Source organism: Solenopsis invicta, chromosome 8, assembly GCF_016802725.1.
Source record: "Solenopsis invicta isolate M01_SB chromosome 8, UNIL_Sinv_3.0, whole genome shotgun sequence".
Lineage (NCBI taxonomy): Eukaryota > Metazoa > Arthropoda > Insecta > Hymenoptera > Formicidae > Solenopsis > Solenopsis invicta.
This window is the reverse complement of record NC_052671.1, coordinates 5,133,865-5,157,801: the sequence shown is the minus strand read 5'-3', so window position 1 is coordinate 5,157,801 and position 23,937 is coordinate 5,133,865. Positions and strand designations below refer to the sequence as shown.

Here is a 23,937-nt window from a genome sequence, read left to right as displayed (position 1 = left end):
GAGTTTTATTATTCTCGTAACGGGTTACAGTTTACCTTATGCTCGTTGTAAATCTTTTAATTCTTGTAATTATTTTTTTTTATAAATTAACGATTATTTACACAATTTCACGAATTGCCGCTTATCATAAAAGGGACATAAATGCACATGAAAGTGATGAATTCCTGTCAAATTAAAAATTGATCTTAATAGTCCCATCCGTTCCCATTACTACTATTGAAAAATAGATGATATACAGATTTGTACAAATTTGTAATATGTATTTCGTACAATTTTTAAAAGCATTACTTGTCGCTGACTTGTGTAATGAAATTTGACAATATTTTATATTAATTACCACACAAGCTTTCGAATTATTTGTTGCAAAAGCTGGGACATAATAAAACAATATATATTAAAAAAAAAATTATATTTTTCGACTACCATGGAGGCTTCATAAGCAGCGATAAATAAAATATGTGGATACAAACTTTGTGATATTTGAAATGTACAGCTTTTTTTTATTTTTTAGAAACGGGTGAGACTAAATCAGTCCCTAAACGTCTCACTTATAATTAAAGAATTTTTTTATGATTTTCGTTAAGTTGTCCATGATTGCGAATTTAAAATCCGTATATAATGGGATGTAAGCTTGAATTCGCGACCTATCATTTACGAGTTCGTCGCTGTCACATGGATCCAAATGGCATAACGTTCTATTAAAAAATTACATAAATTATTTAATCCAAATTCTTTGTTAGAATTGTATAACATGATTATATCAAATTGCATTTGACATTAATAAAATGATTAAAATAACATAATAGATCTTATATAATTGTACAATATTATTCATAAATACTATAATTTTGCTCATTGTGTATGAAACATCTATTAATAAAATTTTTCAATACAACCAACCTTTTTTCAGAATAAATTCTTTTTGTTTTTTTATTATTGTTAATAAAGAGTAACATTATTGACAAATTTTTATTTAAAAAAATTGGAATGAGATGAATAACAATAATGATGAAAATTACAATGTATGTTATAAGTATGTAATAAAAAAATAATTATTGTAAAATATTCTTAAATCTAAATCAAGTATACAGATTCTTTTTAATGCATACCTTTAATAAGGCAAAGCAGCTGTGTAGGTTTTGCCATATTTCTTGCTTGATGTTAAGCTCTTACTGGTCTTCATTGAATACATTTTGAAACAGCGCATATAAAGGTTCTAAGTGTACTGCAAGAATTTTAATTCAATGTTGGTACACACTTTATTTTTATAATCATATAATATTGTACAAATTATTACAATAAACTATATATTTCTGTAATTATGTCTGTTTCTTAGTTTTACCAACATGGCTTGCCATAAGCGTTTGGCAAGATAGCAAAATTAAATAATACAGCCATACAGTGCAAAAATGCACCATCTTCATTGATTACGACTTTTTCTTCTAAAATTATATCCTACAATAACAGTACAAAAAACATTATTTAGACAAATTGAAATTACTAAATTAAACCCGTTATTTCATTTAACGACTATCTACATAATGATGTAATAATCCTATAATCGTTTTCGGAGTGTATACAAGAAGAAAATGAAATGAATAATCTCTTCTTGTGTACTATGCTATTGCTATACTATATATTATAACTTTACATATTTATATATATAATATCGTGAATTTTTATATTATATATATACATATATAAATGTAGATGTATGCCGCGTGTTGTGTGTGCTAACAGGATCAATGTTTCATTCCATATTCACGTTTATCGTTTATCAGAAAAAATGTATACACGAGTTGTGTGCCATCCTATTTTATTGATATATTTCTTTATATTATATCCTATGTTAATGTACATTTTTGTTGTTCTTATGAGAGCGCTAAAATAAAACTGGGTATTTTCTGTTTTTTTTTTATTTATTACAATATACGCGACTAAAGGGTTCAAAAACCTATAGTAATATAGATACAATTTACAAGATTCGATTTAAAAAAGAAAACAAAAGATTTCAGTATTACATCATAAATTATCCCATACACACAGTTTTATGAAATATCATAAATAAAAGTATGACGATAATTTCACTAATTGTTATTTAAAAAAATGTATGATGACGAAATGTGTATATATATATATATTATATATATATATATATATATATATATATATATATATCCGAAGAACCAGGGTAGCTAGTATACACTTGTTGTTAGTACCTGTGTACTATAGATTCGCGAGACAGTCGTGTGGGCACTCTGGTCAATTAGTACAATATATCGCATCATATATCGTTCGGAAACTATTTCGCAAACATGATGTTTATCGTCCTATCAAACCGGAGATTAAGGGACAATTTCATTGTCCCAAAGTCATATTAGCATCATAATAACAAAATAGAATAAATTCGAATATATTTATCTTAGAAAAAGAATTTACATTATAGAGAATTCGCTATGTAAGAGTAAATCCGTTTTGCGCGTGACGTATTACGACGTATCGTCGCATCGAAATGTAAATACACTTGATATTTCGCGCGCGAGAGAGTTCGTGTTACATATATAGGCGTTTATAGGTCGGGAGTATGCAGCTCTAGGAGTTAACCAAGGAATCAGACTGAAGGCCACCCTTTAATGTTTTTACAGTCTATTTTATGTAGGTCCGATAACAACAATAAAAATTCTTAAATAAATATATATCGGTATAATCATTGATGGAATATTATTACGCAGTCAACTAGTTTCCTTGTTGTCAAGAGTCGTAAGTTTTTTTCATTTTTTTTCCTTCGTTTTCTTTCTCCTTTAGATGTTTGGAATTAATTCGCGTCTTAAAGCATAGTATACATACACATGTACACGTTAACGGCACGCGGCACGTTAACCACTGTACGTTCGCAGTGATCGGTATGGAGTACCACAAAGAGTTATGCGAAATTCGATCAGACAAGACACAATTATCACTCAAGCTCATCATTGCTATTTTCCCCTGCCTTGAATCGCACCGGATCTGGTTGTGGGTTTTGCCGGTTGCGGAATAATCGTGATCTCGTCGTTAATCTTCAACGGTTTTAGAAGTGAGTCGTTCGATCTGGACGATGGAGATGCAGGCGTATTTTTCTTATCCATTACTCTTTTTGCTACGACACTATGTGCCGAGTATACGTGGTTCTCGAACTGCTTGTACATTCCAAACGTGGCAGTGCAAACTGTACACTTATATGATAGATGTGCTGGTTTTAATGTCATCCCGTGATCTCGAGCAACATGATTTAATAATTTCCATTGATATACCTACAAATCAACAGTACAGCTCTCACAAATGATGTTCATATATTCCTGTTTATAATCTTTCTATCTTTTGAAAACAAAATCAAATAAAATTGATGTAGAAAATATAAACTTACCCTGCCACAAGCTGGACAACGACCTGCATCTTTTCCTTTATTTGCTGCCTCTTGCATACTAGATGTGACAAGCCCATGAGATCCTAATAAGTGTCTTTCCAAACCCTATTCAGAAAAAAAATATGTTATTTATGTTATATATGTATAAGTCGTGTAATTTTTAAATGTAAGAATTTTATCGTAAATATTATAACATACTACAAAATGCTAATAATTTTATTTATAATAATTTTAATAAAATATAATTCTTTTAACAATGTTTTTGACATTTAAAATTTATATTTTATTAAAATTAATATAATGAGAAAATATTGTATAAAAATCAACGTATTTTCGATGATGAAAAATAATTGCATTTTCTAACTTTGGAAATATTTTTTAAATAATTATATAAAAATTTACCTGATCTGTGAAGAATCGGAATTGGCATTTCTGGCAGTTTAATGGAGGTCTGTTATAAATCATCTTTGGATGTATTTTTACTTTATGGATCCACTGCATATGATTTCTTAATTGTTCTAGATCCTAAAATAAATATAATATTATAATTTAATACAAAATATTTAAAAAATTTATTATTCATTAATTTACTATATGTACTATTTTGTTAATATGTAATGTAATAATCAAAGCTACAGTTTTTATACATAATTAAACTTATTTTATAAATTTCAATTTAAAATAATAAATTATCAATAAATATATATAAAAAAAATTTTGACTTAATGTTGCTTATTACACATTTGCACAATACCCAAACGGTCATAAAAAATAAAAGTCTATAAATTTATTATACACCCACCTTAATATATCCATCACAAATTTCACATATAACAAATGTATTTTTTCCTCCAGACTTTGAAGAAGTTCCCGAACCCGGAATGGAGGTTTGCGATGTTGTACGTGGTAGTGGAGTAATAGATATACTCGGCTGACTTAATAGCTTCGCTGTAGGATTTTTTGGACTGGCTGTTGTATTCTGAAAAATATAAAGCATTAGCGTTATTTAGGAAACACAAATTCCTGTATCAAGTCAATAATGTTATTTTTTATAAATCAAATAAAACTGTTTTATTAATATCCACCTGTAAAATCTTATATTAAAGTTGTACACATGTTATAGATTGTTTTCTTTTCAAACGTGTGTGTGTGTGTGTGTGTTTTAATAGAACTTAAATGAATTTCTGTCAAAATAATTTATCAAAACGTCATATGAAACGTTGCTTCCAATTTTATCAATTATAATGACCATGTAATAATTGCAATTTATTACTTCTTTATCTTGAAGCTCAACATAAGTGGTTTCTATTAATAAAATTACGTAGACATTAGATAATGAAAATTCAACATTCATTACAATCATTACACATAATAAATGTATAGTCGTATTATATATATATATCACTATTACATATGTAGACGGAGAATGTAAAATATTATTACATTTATTTTAATCTATGGAGAATATAAATGTATGTATGTTCTTTGAATAATTGGCGTATACTATTAATTACGCAGAAAATACTGGTTTGTAAGGATGTTCTTTATGCGTGGTGTGAAAATTTTTAAGCGACTACGCAAAGTTTATTCGATCGTTCATTCGATCATAAACTTGGAGAATGTTAAAAAGCCTTATTTTTCTTATGCACCTGCAAAGTATGTCATTCATGCGATCTCACATATATCTCACGAAAAATCAGTTACTCTCCCTGGTTACTTTCCAATATTTTATTTACCTGTGATGAGGACAACCTAGACAGAGAGTCGATTACGTTGGGTACAAGTGCAATTGGTGTGGGTTGACCGGAACTGCCGCCGCTACTGCTACTCACTCCCGAGACAGCCGACATGACAGTCCCAGAGCCACCCACCACCTGCCACCACCCATATATCTTTTTTACTAGTTCTTGGAGCTTCGAATGTATTTAAGTGTGATAATTTTATGTGTCTACACACATTCGTAAATATTTATTTATGAAAAATCAGAGAATGCGTACATTAAAAAAAATATGGACACACGCGTCTATTGCTCTATTGTTAATTAAAGCATGTAGATATAATGCATAAAGAGAGATGCGATATAACTTGTTATTTCCGATGTAATTTATGTCTAAGTTAACATAGAAATCTAAATCATAATTTTTCTATATATCGTTTATTTGTTAGAACATAACTAAAAAAAAGTTCAAAAAAATCGATTTGGATGTTTTGAATCATTAAAATATCATTAATTAATTTTGACATCTTTGATATCTAATTGTAGAGGAATAAAACTATCGACTTAATTCTTTACTCAATGTACTGAAGTTTCAGTTCTCAAAATAAAATCTTTAAAGCAACCCGTTTTAATTTACGATATTCTTGATGCAAAATTCTCTTTTCTCATTTATCTTTTTAATTTTAGAGCCTTATGTTGTTTTATCAGTAACAAAAAAATTTAAAAACCCGTTCTTTTCTTGTAAACAACTAAAAAATGACAAATTTTGAGTTATGTCGAAGCGCAATTCAGCGAAATATGCAGTACAATTTTGAGTATGTCTACCATGAGATCGTACATTGTATATTCTAGAACTACAGCGTATTCCACGTCAGTGAATCACAAGTCTAATAATATTAGCATTTCTATACAGCAAGAGACACCATTACTGTATTATTTTCGTAATTAACTAGCTAGCTTTTGCTAACATAAATGTTTACATCACTAAAGAAAATTTGATGAGCATATTCGCAAACTTTTCCACCCTTTTTTTTTAACGTCACCCACTGCAGCAATATGTAGTATTTAAACACAAACTATTTTATATTTGTATATTTTACGCTAATTTGTCTGTTTTGTTGTACATAAAATCATGAGTACCAACTTACGATAAAATAATGACATGTGCATCTTTATCTAGAAAATTTAAGATAATAGAGTATATATAGCTAAATTATTATCAGGATATTTACTCAAATTTTGTAAAAAAATTCCCTGAATATTCCCGGAATTTTATTCAAAATTTAGTTAAGATTAGAAAATTTTTTAATGCAGCTTAAAGTAAATTTATTTTATTATAATTATCTTTTAATTTTTCTTAATTATACAATCATGAAGTCACTTGAGTTTTGAATATTAAATTTGAGAAAGTGCTAAAAAAAAAAAATGAATTATACAGCATATAATCGGTTCTTGTTAGACGGTTTAGCTCACCGAAATATAAAATGTGTTGAAACATATAATTTTGTCAGAAAAAAAGATTAAATTTCAAATTTATTTTATTATATCTTTTAAACTTATATCTTAACTTAAAAGTAAAATTTCCAGAATATGTGAATAAAATCCCATGAAAAATCCATAATTTTCAAGAATAAGGAAGAAATTCTCTGAAAATTTTTCAGGTCTGTAGTAAATACCCTGATTATATGTACATATAATAGTAGCCGAGCACTATATAAATATAATTTGACACAAAGTGGATACACACAGCCATCAAATGTTTATATGCAGCATGTAAATTGTGGTTTTCTCTAATTTTAAAAAGGGCAAAGACTTGTCAAAATTCTCATCGCCCTTGTATGTTAGTATAAGCATATTGAAATTAGCGGTCCATGAATAATAATACATAATTGTGTAATGTGTTCTAACTTTTTTTAAATATAAGACCACCTTTTAAAACGGATATTTTCAATTAAAAACTTGTTTACTTCACTTTATTTCTAGTTTATTCTAACGTGTACTCTTCCGTCAATTTCCGTGAAGCACGAGTTTTTAATTTCTAGTCCGTTTCGTTGGCCAATCACATTTTACTTTATACTTTCATGTTTTCCGCTAAATCTAATTGTTAGTGTTTGCATTTGCACAGCGAGTACACATCTATATACAGTAAATATTATTATTACCTGGAATATTTGGTTACTACCAAACTGGTATGACGTGGGTACCAATAAACCAGAAGATGTAGGACGATACATCATTCCTGCAACATTATCTGAAATACAGCTTACATTAATATATCGTGGATGGCAAATTCATTCGATGTGCGCGATACATAGAGATCCGAGAAAATATTTCTCACTTTATTTTCGTTATATGTGGTAAAACATTTACCTTGCCGCATTGTAGTAGCACCTGGCCGCAATGTTTTCAGGTCGGAGTATCTCGGCTGCATCGGTGGCCGTCCCCTTCCACGACCTGTGATCGGTGCGGGAAGCAATTTTGGTAATAGCGGTTGTGGACCTTTGGCGCTCATCGCCATAGCCGCGAGCGCGTTCGGATTGGTCGGGCCGACGGGTCGCGCGCGATTTAATCGCGGTATCTTGGCCGGTGGCTCCCAATCCACCGAGGGTTCCAGATTCCTCTCCGGTCTGAACTTCTTCGTACAGGCGAGTATGTGCCGTGTCAGTTTGCCCTTCTGATTGTCCTCGAACGGACAGTTTGGGCACTGATGGAAAGCAGGACCGCGCTCCAATCTACCGCGAGTATTATGCTCCGCTTCCATGTGATACAAGATATCGTGAGGACTACGAACCTCCATCGGACAGAAGTTGCACTTGTAAACGTAATTGCGCATATGCGGCGTTTCTAGATGATGCTGCATGACTAATGTCGATTCCGTTTTAAAACTACAGAACTCGCATTTCTTCATCTCTAAATGGAATGGTTCGTTATTTTCTTTACTAAATTCTAAATTCTTGATAAGTGAATTTATAGCTAATTGAGTCTCGGCCGATGTGCTACCCTTGCCCTGTTTACGTTTTTGAGTCCGTAAGAGATCAGTTTGCACATACTCCTGAACAAGGTTCATTCCAATTTGCATGAAGAACTTTCCCAATGGCAGGTCGAAATATGTCGGTATTTTATTTCTGTCGTCTTGCCTTAACTCTTGTTTGTCACTTGTACCACTAAATCCATGCTCGATCAGGTCTATTGAACTGTCACCTCTATCGTCTCCGTCACGCTTGCCCCTGCCCTCGAGGTCACTCTCCTCAGACTTGTCATTGCCTCTTTTAGTAACATCCAAAGGATCTTCCTTATACTCTTCATTGTCCTTAATTTCGTCAGCGAGTTTTTTCAGCTTCTCCTCCTTTTCCCTTTCTTCGATGCTTCTCTCCAATTTAGTGACAAATTCTTTCAATGGCTTTAGGGGTGGTTTTTCGTATACGTAAGGTACTATGAAGGATGGTGCTTCAACCACGAACATATCGTCGGTGAGTGTCGGTAGAATCGGCGGTATCGTCGGTGTAACTGTAGTCATGCTAGTCTTCGGGCTGAGTTGTGCCGCTTTCGAGGTCATGGGTACTGGCGTGATGGTTGTCCTCATATTGGGATACATCGTCTGCGTTGTCATACCGCTCATCGGGACAACCGAGAACGGGCTCGAATTGGAGACAGAGTGGTGAGGTTTGTTGTTACTCACGGGAACCCCACCGCGTCCCGAGAGAATGGAGTTTGTATCTATTATAACTAATGTAGGTTCCTTCTTACCACCCTTGATGGACTTGCTACCAGCAGCAATCTCTACCAGTCGCTTAGTATCATTAACAACGATAGTGGTTTTACTGTTTCTTATCGGTGATTTCAGTTTCGAATTCTCCTTATCCTTGCTATCGATACCGGCTAGCGGATCCTCCGGTTTAATCTCTTCTATGTCAGATCCATCGTCATCTACCTCCTCTTCCAATTCCTTCTCTATGTAGCTTGTTCGTTTAATATTGCGCGAGCTTCTCCTCGGCGTGATATTAGTAAAATCTATCTGCTTCCGCTGCTTCTTTTGTTTCAAGGAATCTTTCATGCGTTCCAGTGACGAATCATGATCGTTGCTCTTCGCGCTGTCGGTTATCTCTTCAATGTCGGGGCTACCGCAGCTCCCGTTTTCTTCGCAGAGTTTGTCCGACTTGTCCATGTTGTCAACCATTTCACTACTGTCACAGCTACAATTTGATGACATGTCATTGTTGTCGTGCTTCTCGATAGTTTTCTTCGAAATGAACACATCGTCATTATCCAATTGGATTTCTGTAATGCTCTCGTCAAGACACTCTATATCAGAGTTATTACTTTGTTCGTCTACCTCCATAATTTCACAGGATGTGTTTTTTTTACACTCGGTTACACGAGTTTTAGACACTTCACTAGAATTGTTCGACTCACTTACACCACGGGGTGAGCTCGTTGCTTTAAAGTCATGTTTCAAGTCAAACGTTTCACCCTCCTTACTAGTATTACCTACTGCTTTATCTCGCTCACTATCTTCATCGTTTCCTTCTTCAATCTCGGCTGCTCTCTCGTGATCATCCTCGTCATACTCTTCCTCCCCATCTTCTTCTTCTTCCTCCTCCTCCTCCTCCTCCTCCTCCTCTTCTTCTTCTTCATCGTCCTCTTCTTCAGCAATCGAATCTTTCAATGCTGCCTTGTTTGTATCGTCACTGATGTCCATGTATTCTTCGTTGTCAGCACTATAGCTCCCATTGACACCATTTGGAATAATCATATCTGCAAAAAATTACAAAACATTTAATAGACATATAATTACTATTTAATATTATTTATGAAATAAATATCTTATCATTTCAAAGCACCTATGTTACAAATACATAATAATGATCACCAAGAAATTTAAACCTCAATTCAAATGACAATAGAAAATATATATTTCTAAAATCAATTTCTCTGACAAACTTATTTCCATTTAGACACAAGGTTAAAAGTATCCATAGAATTGCTATAAAACCAAACAAGATACACTGTATTCAAAGCAAACACATTCTACCACAGATATCAGTTATAAATCACATTAAAAAAAATGTATGACAATAAGCATACGATTATTTTCCAAAAGTTACTTTCCAGCTGTAATAACAGATATCTTTAAGTAACATAAAGTAATGCCACATAAATAATTACTGTCAAATCTCGATCAGTAATAAACAAATTAGATAACAATGTTATTGTCGTTTTATCAGTGCCAACGAGACTTCTCTATGAAATATGTAACATCCCTATAAATTACAACCTCTACTTGCACACTTAATATATTATACATAAAGAATAAGAAATCGTTAGTGTGATAACTTTTGCACGTTGTCGTAATTTTTGTTTGTTTTATGACCAGTACCAAGTCCAATCAAGCTGTTCAGTCGAGATATTTCTTTAAGAGCTGTCAAGAAGCTAAGGAGTTGCGCTAAGCAGCCTAACATTAAACTTGATACCGATCGTACGAAACGACAACGCAGAAAAGCCCCACTAGGATCTACAGACCCAGGACCGAGGAGATCCATAGAGTTTGGAACGCGAAACTGGAATAACGTCGAAAGTAAATTTTACCGAACGCGCCCAACAGGCGGCTGTGCGCTCACCTTTCAAGTGCCTGTCGGGACTGCTCCGTGAAGAGTCCTTGGCGGCAGGCTCCTCCAGCGTGCCTTCCATGAGTCCACCGTGGTCCGCCGCGCGGTCGATCTAAACAGTCAACGACACATTACTGAACTGACAATCGGTATGAAGACGCGGCAGGAGGCGAGAAAACGAGGCGCACGAGACCGGGCCGCTCACATTCACCACTTCACGGGGAGACGATGACGGTGGAGCGATGGCGAGGGGATGCGAGGGGAGAGAAGGGAATTTTTAGCGGGGCCGAATTTTTCAAAATGGCGCTGCTAATTCCGCACTTGCGTCCGCTCTCGCTCCCATAACCAACAAACTTCCCGTCCGAGCTCGAGGGGGGTATCCGATGTCGGGTGTGCGCGCGCGCGCGCGAGCGGTACGCTGCACCCGGGGCGTTTCGAACGAACGAACGAACGAACGAACGTCGGCACGACGGCGGCGACGACGACGACGGAAGCGATCGGCGATGGCGTCGCTCGGATTCCCGTAGCGTCGTCCCGAGTCCCCCGCTCTCGAACGCTCTCTCCTCTCTTCACTCGGTGCGCGAGCGAGTACACGATCATACACGATCCGCCGTGCTTGCACGCGCGCACACGCAAACGATCGACGGAACAGACGCACGGACGGACAGACAGACGAACGAACAAATGGATGGATGGATGGATAGACGGACGGACGGACGGACAGACGGATGGATGGACAAACCGACGCACGAAGATCGGATATCCGAGACTTAAAGCTCGAGAGAGAGAACAGTTAGCGTCGTCTCCCCCAGTTTCCAGTTAGCGCAGTCAGTCACCTGCGTTCGCTAACCACCGCTAGTGTCTGCGAACGCCAGTCAGTCACTTCATCAGCCAGTCAACCAGCCAGTCAGTCAGTCAGACGTCGGTCTCGACCCTCCGTGTCCGCCGCATCTCCCCCCTCTCCCTCTCTCTCTTCGCTCTCCTCTCCTCTCTCGACGTACCAACCTCGTCTAAACCTACACCCAGAAAAAGACCCTGCACGTACACGAAGTGTACGTGTATACGCAACGGCTGCGCGCGCGCAAAAGCTTTCCGACCAGGCGTTACACGTTATACGAGGATCACGATGAGGATCACGTCGAGGGAGACGATATGTCTCGAGCTTCTCGATGACACCTTCGGAAATAGTCGTGAACGAATCGCCGATACGCCGAAGGAATGTCACGTTCCCGTGCCCGTGGGGTACGTCGTCGTCCACGAGCGTGACGTTCACATCACGAACCTCTCGCGACGTACCCTGGCGTCGCGAGGGGGCGGGGGACACAGGGTTCCGGGGGATACAAAAAAGCGGAGCTCGTCGTCTCGCGCCGGGAGAAGGGGCGCAGGGAAGAAGGCAAGACGGGAACAAGAGGGTAGGGGAGGAGGAGGAGGGAAGGGAGAGAGAGAAAGAGTGAGAGAGAGAGAGGGGGGGTGAGGGAGGCAGAGGCGGAGGGAGGAGGCCTCAGCCGCCGACCGGGATGGCGTCGACGAAGAGGTTATAACGTAAGACAACGAAAGATAGAAGGATGAATAGAGAGAAAGAGAGAGAGAGAGAGAGAGAGAGAGAGAGAATTTTCTATCATCTGACTGGGTTGACAGATGATCGACAGTCATTTGCTGATTTGCTTCAGATTAGCGAGAGAAGAGCGATTATGAACGATCTCCTCAACAGTATATACCCGTGGATGCTGCCGCCTGCTCGCGGGGCATCGCTCTCGGCGGTCGGTCATTCCCGCGCTTACCGACACGAAACGCGCACGTTTCCGCCAGCCCGACGTCCTGCTGTTCTGACTCCTGCTGTTCTGACTCGTGATAGCCCGGTAATCCTCTCTCTTTCTTTCTCTCTCGGTGTCACCTAGCACCTAGATACGCTGCTCCTAGACGTCACGTCACGTCACGTTACACGCGCTCCTCGCACTTCTTTACGCTTTGTCTTTCCTTTCTTCCCGCTGCTGCGCGCGACGCGGCCACTCCGATCCCGGGTGTCGCGGGAGTGCAGAAGGTGCACGGTGCACGCGAGCCTACGCCACGGCTCCTCTCCCGAGAGTGCGCGGGGCGAGACGAGAAGCGAGGCGAGGCGAGGCGAGGCGACTCCCCAGCGGTGTTTACCGTATCCAGAGGCGTCTTCGTTCCCGGTGATCGTGCGTACGTCCTCGTTTATCCTCGGCGACTGGTCCGTCCTCCCTTCACGGGCGCGCGCGCGCGCGCCGACTCGCGAACTCGCGCGAACTCTCGGGACGACTTTACGGAGTCACCAAGGAGAGAGATACACTCTTGCGTGATGCACTCGACTCGACGCGCCGCCGAGGACGCGACGACGCGAGTTCGAGAGCGCAGGAGCGCGGGCGGACAGACGGACGGGAGGGAGGAAAGAAGGGAACGAGAGAGAGAGAGAGAGAGAGAGGCAGACACGCATGCACATCGGTCGCAACGTAAAACCTCGTTCACCGAGACGCGACACCGTGTGTCACTCGACTCGTACATACGCGCGCAACGGCAAGCGATACGCGCTCGAGACGATCGCACGCCTGCCATTCATGCCGCGCGTAATCCTCGCACGCTTACCGCGCTTCTTCGTTTTTCCTCCCTCGTACCGAATGCCGTGTCGGGAACGCTCGGTCCCTTCCGACACGATAGAAAAAAAAAGGTGTACGTAAGTCGTCACGGTTTACCGCGGTTCACAGATGGCGCTAGTAATCTTCTTGTGTTACAATGCGGGATTGAAATGTCGAGAGAAAATATTAAGTAGGTTTGAGGGCGTAAAATATTAATAATTTAAATTACAACGTAAACTATTATGTGTCGTATATGTAAACAAAAATCAACGGATCATAAAAGATTCAGATTTCATTAGAAAATAGGAAAAGTCAGGTGCGTGAATTTCTTCAAGATTACGTCTATCAGGATTATTTACGAATATTTTTTATGTAGACGACGCAAGTAATGTAAATTATTATAAGTTGGATACTTTGATATAGAAAAAATAAAAATATATATTAAAAAAAAGAATATAATTTTTACTACATCTAACAAAATCTGAATCTTTTATGACCTATTATTGTTTACATAAGTGACACGTAAAACACGGTTTATTTATATTATATACGTATAACATGGATTATTTTACACGTAAATGTCAACTCTGATTTTAGAAAGTTACAAATATGTATAGTGATCTGTTATAAATAATATACTCATTATTATTCAAACTATAAATTTTATAAAAAAATTATGCAAATTTGATTGATTTTATTTATTATGCTCACTATTTGTCAACCTATGAATTTTACACAAGAAAATGGTATGAATTTCATTGATTTTACTTACTATATTCATTAGCGGTCAAGCTAGGAACTTTTCAAAACAAAATAATGCAAATTTTATTGATTTTATTTACTTGAGTTACCTTTGTCCAAGGAAATTGCGAAGGTACGACACCACATTTTAATTTTATTCGTTTGTACGGTGAAATCCCGACAATCTTCCCATTTGAATCAAATAATAATTTTTTTTTTTCTATATCGTGCTTTTGAAAATGTTTCTCGCATACAAATTGTTTGCATGCTACAATCGCCTTATTTCGACGTAGGGCTCTCTGCCATTTTTCCCGAAGCACATCGTCTGTTGGGACACTAAAAAAATGTACCCTTTCACTATTCAACTTGTACCCGGAGGTGCAACCGGGCACTATACATCCAGGCATAACAATCAAACTTAAAATAATTATCGAGATACCAAATTCGTCAAATCTGTTGAACTGTAATCGCTTTTTGCGAGCCGCTGAACGCAGATGAGAAGATAACTAACGCCATCTGTTGATTAATATTTTTCGGCGACACATCGCCGGGACCAACTTACATACGGAGATATCTTATAATTTTACATCTCGAATCGGAGTCGGAGGGGGATGGCCACACGCTTCGTACCCTCCGGGTGTACGAGAGTGCAGAAGGTGCAGGTGACGCGCGAGCGGGTCTATCGCTGGTCGCAAGCTCGAGCCGCTTCCCCTCCCGGCGGAGGAGTTGAGGTTAATTCTCCGGAGCTCTCGGGCTCTCCCTTTGAGATGCGATCTGCCCGCGTTTCCCTCTAATCCGTCCGTCTCCCGACTCGTCCGATCGTTCGTCCAACGATCCCCCAACGGTCCGGCGGCAATTCCCCTCGACGATCGGGACGCACGGTCTATACGCACCTAGAGATGAAGAGCCGAGAAGAAGAAGAAGACGACGAGGGAGACGACGGCGGCGGCCACGGCGAGGGGCGACGACGAGGGTTGCCTACGCGAGCGTCGGGCGACGCGACATCGTCGCGATCCTCGTCGATGACGGCGACGTCGTCGGTGGCTGTCGCGTGCAGTGATGTGTCCGGCGGCACTCTGCGATACTCCGAATATCACTCGATCGCTCGTGGGGGGCACGGGGTTACACGCGGTTTATTCACAAAACCTGTAAATAGGGAACACACATTCATCGCTGATGATTGGCACACTAGAGGGCAGGCGCGACGGGTGGGAAGCGTTAAAAAGTTTACGATCAGGGCCGTAGCGAGAGTCGCGGGGCGCCCCTTTCCTCCCCCCTTGTCTCTACCCCCCTTGCCGCCCTTGCCTTGTCGTTAAAGGCCTATCCAGATGAGACTTGGATATTAAATATATATATATATATATATATATATACACGTGTGCACAGAAAAACCGACCAATCGCGCGCACCCGATACGGGAAACGCGACAATATGGCATCCCTTACGCCGGCTTTGATTAGTCGTTCGCGCGGCCCACGCGAATCCGTCTGGATAAACCTTCAGAGTGTGCAGCTGCGCCTCTTTTTTTTGTGAGAAATACCGTCGAGGAGAGAAGGTGGAGGAGAGAGAGGCGGCTCTCCTAGGAGAGATCGTTGTCGAATAGGCCCCGTTGCGCGAACTCCTGTATCGCTTCACCCGTGGATTTATGCGAATCCCGGTGCCTTTCGGCATGACAAAAGTACGCGATCAAACGAATATACAAATATACGGGACGCCCCCGCTATCGCAGCACTCGGTACTAGATTTCTTCCCTCGGCCGAATTACCGTCGACTTTTCTTTGACATAAAAATGTTTGCCGATAGCTTCCGTGTAATTAGCGGTCGAAAGTAACGGCACTTCCATAAAATGATAAAATTACATTCCCCGATTTTAGAACTCTAAATACTTAGAATTCGAAGGCTCAGCTTATGAAGATTACGGGCGACGTTCGTCAAATTCTGATTAAATTTCGATAGAATTGCTTGAAGCAAAATTTTCAATTTTCATTATCATTATATTTATTAATATGTTATAACTAATAATATAACTTTTAATTCATATTTCTTTATCTATACTCTCTTCTTTCGGTACAGAGTGTTTCCTCGTGATTTGAAATCATTATTCTTTTTTAAAATGGGACGACACATTTTTATAGGAATATTCATTCTTGTAGGATACGTTGATATTAAAGTGACCTTAAAAGAATCACATTTAAGTGTGATTTTTTTTTTAATGTTTAAGGTCATCTAATCCTTTAGCATCCGTCGTTGCTCTGAGAGACAATATTCGGTTTCGTCCAGACATCGAACTAATCGATATTTGAACAACAATACATTTTAATTTCTCTAAAACCGTTAATAGAAGAATTATGAAAAAAAAATCAGGTATTATCTCTATATTAATATAATATTAGAAACAATAATAAATAGAAAAATAAATTTTTTTTCAAATAGAATTAATTTGGGGTTGAAAGAGTCAAAGTCAATATATCCTATATGATTGAATGTTTTCTTTTCACAAAAATAATATTACTCGTTAATTTCAATGCTATTAACAAAAATATGGCATTTCATTAAAAAAAAAATTTTCAAAATTTTATAAAGCATGAAAAAAAGTGTCTATCATAATATTTATTCTTTCAAAACAAATATCTTTTCGCATCATTAAAAACAACACATATTTTTAATGATTGAATTATAAAAAAAAATTACCCTATATATATTAAACAAAATATTAATAATCTTATACGCGTTAACAAAACAGTACTTGATAAGTTAAGAACAAGTCTGGTCGGAATCATTTTGAGATAAGCAATTGGAAAGATGCTGACCTGTCTCAACGGTGATGGAAAAATCGACCTCAAGTCGGCCAAAGAATGTCGGCCCATTAAGTTGTAAGACGATAGCATATATCTCCGCAGAAATGCCGATTTTATCTTAATTACTTTTAAAAGTAAAACTTAAGGTGTTGAAATATAACACAACAAACAAAACTCGAGATTTTCGGGTCATCTTATCGTAGTAAGACAATATACAACAGGGAAGAGATTAGAGCTCCATAACGGTACAATGCCATGATGCCGAGAGGAAACGTGTAGCACTATGCGCATCCTTCCATCCTTAAATTCTCAATTCTCGTCGCTCGACGGAAATAACGGTCTCTCAGAGACTGTCGGATCGTTTCTCGATTATGAAATTAATTAAACGATGAATAACTGTAATAATTAAAGTTTTGTACAACGTGTTCGTAAGTTCAACACTTGGAATAATAAGCGTCTCCTTTTTTTTCTTTCAGTGTACACTGAAAAAAAATTGTTTTCAAATATTTTTTAAAAATATAATTTCCTCGATTAAAAGAAAAATATTTCCTAAGTGGGAAAAAAAACTATTTTGTACTAATATTTATTTAAAGGAAACGATTTGATCGGAAGAAGCTTTTTTTCAGCGTAATATCCCACACGTTTCCTGGCGAGCCTGACAGCTTGCGCCGAATGATGCGTTTTTGCGTGCGTGTGCGAGGGCGAGCATTTACTTCGAAATCAATTTTTCGGGTTCCCGTTCTTCCCCGCACGACGTTTTTAACTGTTGAAATCGTTACTGTGCGCACCGACGGTACACACAGCGTTGCCAAGTTTACACGCAAAATCAATGCCGTAATAAAAGTAATAATAAAGCGGTTGAGTAAGAGCGAATCCTCGTATGCAAAATGGGTTCTTGCCGTCACGGGGACATATTCTCAGAATCGCTAATTGTTAACAACAACTCGCCGCAGAATCGTAAACCCTCCCGGAAATCTCACGTTTTTTTTTATACAAATGTAATTTAATATGTTATACGTAATTAATAATTCTTGCTAATATATTTTTCGTAAGAAAAAAAATCACAAGAAAAAGATACGGAAAAAAAAAAAAAAAAATCATAAGAATAAGAAATATTATTGAACATTAAGATCCTGTTATGGCCGTTGTCGACCTTTTCTCGACTTTAATTGTGTTGTACACATCGCAATCTTATCCTAGTTATTAATTGTCTTTATTTACAAACACGACGAGCTATTTTTTTTTTCAACAAACATACAGAAAGATATATACTTTAATTAATGTAATAAGAAATGTTTTTCATATGTACGTTTATAGAATCTTTTCTACGTTGTTATGGAAGCTTTTCTAGGTCACAGACCGTGTATCAAGAGAAGAACTGAAAGAATCAGTGCAAAAACGAGGCAATCCCGTGACTGAGAAAATAAATAAAACTTGTAATTTTTTTTATAAATATTTGAAAAAATGTGAATATTTAATGAATTTCGAATTGCATTTCTATGAAATAAAGGTCGCACGTTACAGTTGCTTGACCGCCCCCATGAACTATAAACGGGTTGGAAATAAACTCTTCGATTTTTGAAACCTATTTTAAATGCGAGTCCGTATGTAAGGTAAATTAGAAAAATTATTGACTCACCTAATTCTTGTATTATATATTCTCACCTAAGACTTGTACTTTAATGTCAATTGCACTGAATCGAGGCCGCTGTCGCTTCTAGAGTTAACCTTTTGCATTTATAATCATTTGTTTGTGTAAAAAAAAATTGTTTTCTTTCTGCACCACGATTGTGACAGTCGGTTGCAACACAACGCTTTCTTGTCACAGAAACGATACCTGCATCCGTGCAATTAATCGCATAATCGTGGCGAAGTTGGCCGTTCTAATTTTTTCCCCCCTCAAACGACGGCGCCTCTTTCTTTTTAGCGACAAAAAGAACAACGAACGAATACAGCACGATTTGTTTGCGATTAGTGTTCTTAATTTGTCGGGAAAATAAAATCGAAGAAAAAAAAATCAGTTCTTTTTCTAAATTTTTTTTTCCCTAGAAAATGTAGAAAAAAATAAGTGCGATAATGCGAGATGTTAGTGTTATTAATCGAAAAGTAAAATTGATGGAAAAATTCAACTTTATGTTTTTTTCTCCGAAAAGTACAGATAAAAAAGATTGCGATTAAGACAGCGGACTTTATTGATGGACTACTTATTAGAGTTCTTAAATGTAAAAGAAATCTTAAAACCATTGATAAAAAAAGAACAAAAAAGGTGAAATCATTTTAAAAGCAAAAAAAAAAAAACAGAAAAATACAGGAAAAAGAAAGTTTTTCCGAAATTTCCGATAATTTTTTCGGTTTAATAAATTTGCGATCGCTCAACGTAAGAAAGCAACGTACGGCAAACGTGATGGAGGAGCGGTGTTTCTCACGATTTCACCATATCTGTGTTTAACACGCGTAATTCAATCGCCGTTATACTTTTACCGTAGTTCATAAGTTTAGAAATAACAGCGACGTCGTGCGCGTGCGAGGCTTTCAATCTAAAATAAAAATTATTTACTATTTTGGTTCGGTTACTATTGGATGTTACTATTTTGATTTTAGTTGAGAATTGTGTTTCGAGACCGAAAGTACTCAACGCGCAGTTTGAAAAGCTACACAGTTGGAATATTTGTGTTAAATTTAACGTATACTGCATATCTCAAACGGTGCACTCTTCTGTGTTAATTTAACAAAAGATAAATGTGTAGAAAGCAATAAATGTAAAAAAAAAACTAGCACAAAAAGTGTAATATTTTGACACAATTTGGAAGTAGAGTGTGAAAAGATATTTCTTTAGTAAAATTAATATTTACAATATGATATATACATTTTATTCATTTATCCAAGAATTTATGTATTAAAATTATATTATTTTTACGTTAATTGATCGTCTAAAAATTGTATATTATTTTAACCCTAAGAAATGTTTATTAATTTAACACAAAATACTCAAATAATATTATTACATTGAATTAACACTTCGATATGTTAAACATTTAACACAAAAAATTTAATATATTTAATAAAGATAAAATTTTTTTTACTGTGTAGAATTATACAATAAAATCACAGCAGAAATATTAAAATCTGACTCTGACCGTTAAGGGTTCCTCTACTTAATTAATTTGTTATTCGCACAACAGTCAGATCTTTCATTTATTACTAAAATTTTTGTCTTATTTATAAAAAGTTAAAAAATTGTTTAATTTTTTGACGATATAATAATAATAAAAAGAATGACACGTTTTGCAATTTCAAATAATTTTTCGGAAGTGTGCGAATCGCAGTATTTTATATATTTGGAAAGTACAGTTTAAAAAATTAATATTTTAAATACTGCAAATCATTATGCAACTGATGACATTCGACATTGTTTCAATAAAAAATACGATAAATAAGTATTGATGCGCAGATGCTCTTGGAACTATTAAGGCTCGTTGTCGATGTGGGTTATCTCGTAAATAGACGGTCTTTCTCGAAAGCCTTATCTTACTTTTCGTAAAGTGGATGAGGCTTATCTTAATTTTCATAAAGTGTACGAGGAAACGTCCAGAATAAAAATCAGCCGCGAACGATCGGTCGACAATAAAATCCCGGTTATTAAATTCAATTAGGATTGTGTGTATTGCAATTGAGTATTCCTTGGTCAGACGGAAGATATTGATTTCAGGTCTTCCTCCGAAAGCAAAGCTCTTCGAACGTTGTCGTACGTTTCTTCGGCGACTTTTGAAGAGTTTTACACTTATCAGAAAACACCATCGCTATTGAAGAACTCTATTCTTAAAAGTAATGGTGTTTTCTAACATAAAAGAGAGAACATAAACCGTTTGGATAAACGGTGTCAGTGCCCTGATTCTAAGATGCTATTGCAAACGATCCGAAGGTATCGTGCTGTACGTACACCGAGAAAAAGATACTTGAATATTTGTTTGTGGGTATAAATTTATTTTATTGAAGTAAATATTTAAATACGGCAGAACAATTAAATGTTATTTCTAACAAATAAATTCATAAGAAAAATGAAATATACTTTACGGAAATTAGATAAATTTCATAGAAATATATATTTTGTTGTCAAATTTATTTATACCTAATAAATATCAAACAAAATGTCATAAGTAATATTTCGATTTTTTTCTCAATGTATTATCATGTATTATTCTTTTACATTAAAAAGTTTAGAATGCACACTGAGAAAAAAGTGAAAAATTAACAAGCAAATGTTGCTCATGTTTCTTTTTCTTGTCGACATTTATTAGTAATAAAAAAAATTTATTGCGATGACGAAATATACGTTTCTGTGAAATATCGCATTTTTCTTATTAATTGCTAGAAATAACATTATATTTAAATAAAGAAATAAATTTATATTTATCCAAATAAATTTTCGAGATTTTTTTTCAGTAAATTTTACACTGGAAAAAATTGAAATATTTAGAAGCAAATGTTACTTGTGATATTTTCTTCGATTTATTAGTTATAAAAAAATTTTATTACGATGACGACTATACATTTCTATGAAATATATCTCATTTCTATAAAATATACTTTATTTGTCTTATTAATTGGCTTATTTGCTAAAAATAAAATTTTTCATCATATTTAAGATTTATTTTATTGAAATAAATTTATATCCTACAAACAAATTTTTAAGCTTAATCTTTTTTCAGTGTACGATTTGGTCAAATTAATTTCGGTATGTTCAAAATCTCCCTTCTTCGCGTTTTTTATCCGCAAATTAATTTTTTTGCGACAAGAGAAAGAAGTAGATGTAAAATAAAAGCAGCTGATCACTAATATTAGAAATAAAAGTTAGAATCATAGAATGAGTTTCTTCAATGAATATTAAATGCAATGCACAATTGACATTAATAAGACATAATACATAAACAGTGTTGCCACATTGACAAAATTTTTCTCCATTTTAGGGGATTTTTTGGAGGATAAGTTTAGAACAATTTTTAAGACAAAAAATACGTCAATCTAGTATTTTTTCTTCTTCAAAAAAAATTTCCCGTATGTACAACAAAATGTAAATTTGAGGAAAAATTTTCAAACTTGGCAACACTGTACATAAGTATATTACATAAAACAATACAATTTATTCGTTATCTATATTTATTGAGGAATCTTATTCTAAAACTCTAACTCCTAATATTTAACTCCATTGTGTGCAGCGCCTAATTCCGCGTAACAAATTATCGTTATATCCAGGGATTTCGCGCGTCAGGAATCAATTATCACGCGAAGTAAATTATTCGAACGATTTCGTTGACGTGGACGAGATTGGCAATCTGAGAACTTGACGCTCCTGTTCGCGATTAAAACTCCCTGGCCATTTTGGGTTCCTGGTATTGTTTATACCGATGCAAGCGTGTTCGTCATTACGGTCGTAAGTAACGTGGAAAGGTTGGTACAGTACATACCCGCGTACGTGGGTATGTATTGTACGTTCAAGCGGTCTCTCCGCGCGGTGGGGCGAAAACGCGGCGAGGAATAGATCAGAAGGGAGCGACGGCGGGGGCGATAGGGCGCGAGGGCGCCAAGCACTCGGAGGACGCGATACGGCCCTGATACGTCGTTCTCTCCACCAGCGTGTCGCAAGCGTGTACGACACTAAGCGCGTGCCGCGAGGAAGACACGGAATCCGATCACGCGGGACGCGAACTAGCATTCACGCTCCCCAGTGAGTAGAGAGACGCGCTCTCTCTCTCTCCCCCCTTTCTTTTGCACTCGACCGCGCTTTTTCCATCTCGCTCATCGCACACGTATACATATATACATACACGACTCACGCACGCACGCACGCACGCTACGGTAGCGAGTGGACCGATCGGGGACTCCCGCCATTTCCACGCGACGGCGACGTGCCGCCCGCGTCGAACAGCTGCCGACCGCGGCACGGCTCGTCATCCCCCCAGACGGACGATGATCTCTCGGCCGTGGTCGACACGCACGGCGACACACGCATTCCGTCTCGCGCCGGATCTCGCGCGCTTAATTTAAATTCACACTGACCGTTCGTACGGCGCGCCGGCGAACACCTGCAGTGGCACACGCGGCTCCCAACGTCGCCCACGATGCGTCGGCGTTGCTCGTGCGTGAGCCGACGGCCCGCTCGCATCCACACGATGTTTATTTCGGCCGCAACGCGACGACGTCACCGTTCCGCACCTCTCACCCACCGTCGGCGAAACTGCCAAGATGGCGACTGCCGTCACGTGACCCGCGACGTTTTATGACGTATCGCGGATGTTAAAGGGCCCGGCGACCGGCCACTCGCGTTTGTTGCACGTCGTCACGTGACCACGTGCACGTGCACGTCCAATGGGAGACGTGCTTCCCTAAAAATAAGGGCGAACTACGGTCAAAATGGCGTGAGTGGCGTGGACCGGTGGACGCAGTGTTACCGTTCGGGACGCATTTTCTCGCACTTGGCCGTACACGTGACTCCAGTGAAGTATCAAATTCAGAGGAATAAAGCTACATTTAGACCCCGTCACAATCAGAAGAGATAAAATTCGTTCTTTTTGAATGGCTCTTTTACCAATTTCGGAATTCATTTTTAATTATATTTAAAAAATATAAATAAATCAATAGGTATTAATAATAAAATAACGTACTTACCTAATCTAACCTACTTCTACTGCCTATATCCTACATCGGCTGCGTTCTAAAATTCACTGTTAGTACTGCAAATCTATAATTTACGTAACGTAAACTATATATTTTTAGTACTGATAATGAATTTCGAAATGTAGCCATCGACGGAGCCGGGCACCAAAAGAACTCATCATCACAGATGGCTAGACATGACTGGTTTACCGCGCATGCGCAAGAAAATGCGTCCGAACGGTAACACTGCACCGTGGACGCGCGCGTGGCCGCCCGGCCCGGCGTCCGCCCTTTTCAACGTGGAATAGACACGATGATTCGTCGTGGAAGTTACCTGGAATGTCAAATAAACAGGAATCGGTTATTTGTTTCCTTTTACAACAGTCGTTACCTACAATCGACTTTTTCGTTTGCACTACAACAG

General features: G+C 37.5%; 1 protein-coding gene across 9 annotated transcripts; it reads right to left on the bottom strand.

Annotated features, from left to right (window-relative positions):
- Positions 1-1,234: 1,234 nt before the first annotated feature.
- On the bottom strand, positions 1,235-23,094 carry LOC105198471 (MOG interacting and ectopic P-granules protein 1). 9 transcript variants are annotated; one of them, XM_026135092.2, is made up of 10 exons: positions 22,917-23,094; positions 14,955-15,207; positions 10,739-10,838; positions 7,491-9,875; positions 7,283-7,371; positions 5,140-5,277; positions 4,206-4,382; positions 3,806-3,928; positions 3,404-3,508; positions 2,976-3,290 (listed from the first exon to the last, which is right to left on the bottom strand). In XM_026135092.2, exons 3-10 carry the CDS (start codon positions 10,806-10,808, stop codon positions 2,976-2,978), a joined length of 3,402 nt encoding a protein of 1,133 aa, XP_025990877.2. In that variant the 5' UTR covers positions 10,809-10,838; positions 14,955-15,207; positions 22,917-23,094. The 9 variants fall into 9 exon arrangements, with proteins under 9 accessions (XP_025990876.2, XP_025990883.2, XP_025990877.2 ...); XM_039452926.1 differs by lacking the exon at positions 22,917-23,094 and adding an exon at positions 22,685-22,704; XM_026135091.2 differs by lacking the exons at positions 14,955-15,207; positions 22,917-23,094 and adding an exon at positions 12,445-12,510 and having other exon boundaries at positions 1,235-3,290.
- Between the last annotated feature and the right edge of the window lie 843 nt (positions 23,095-23,937).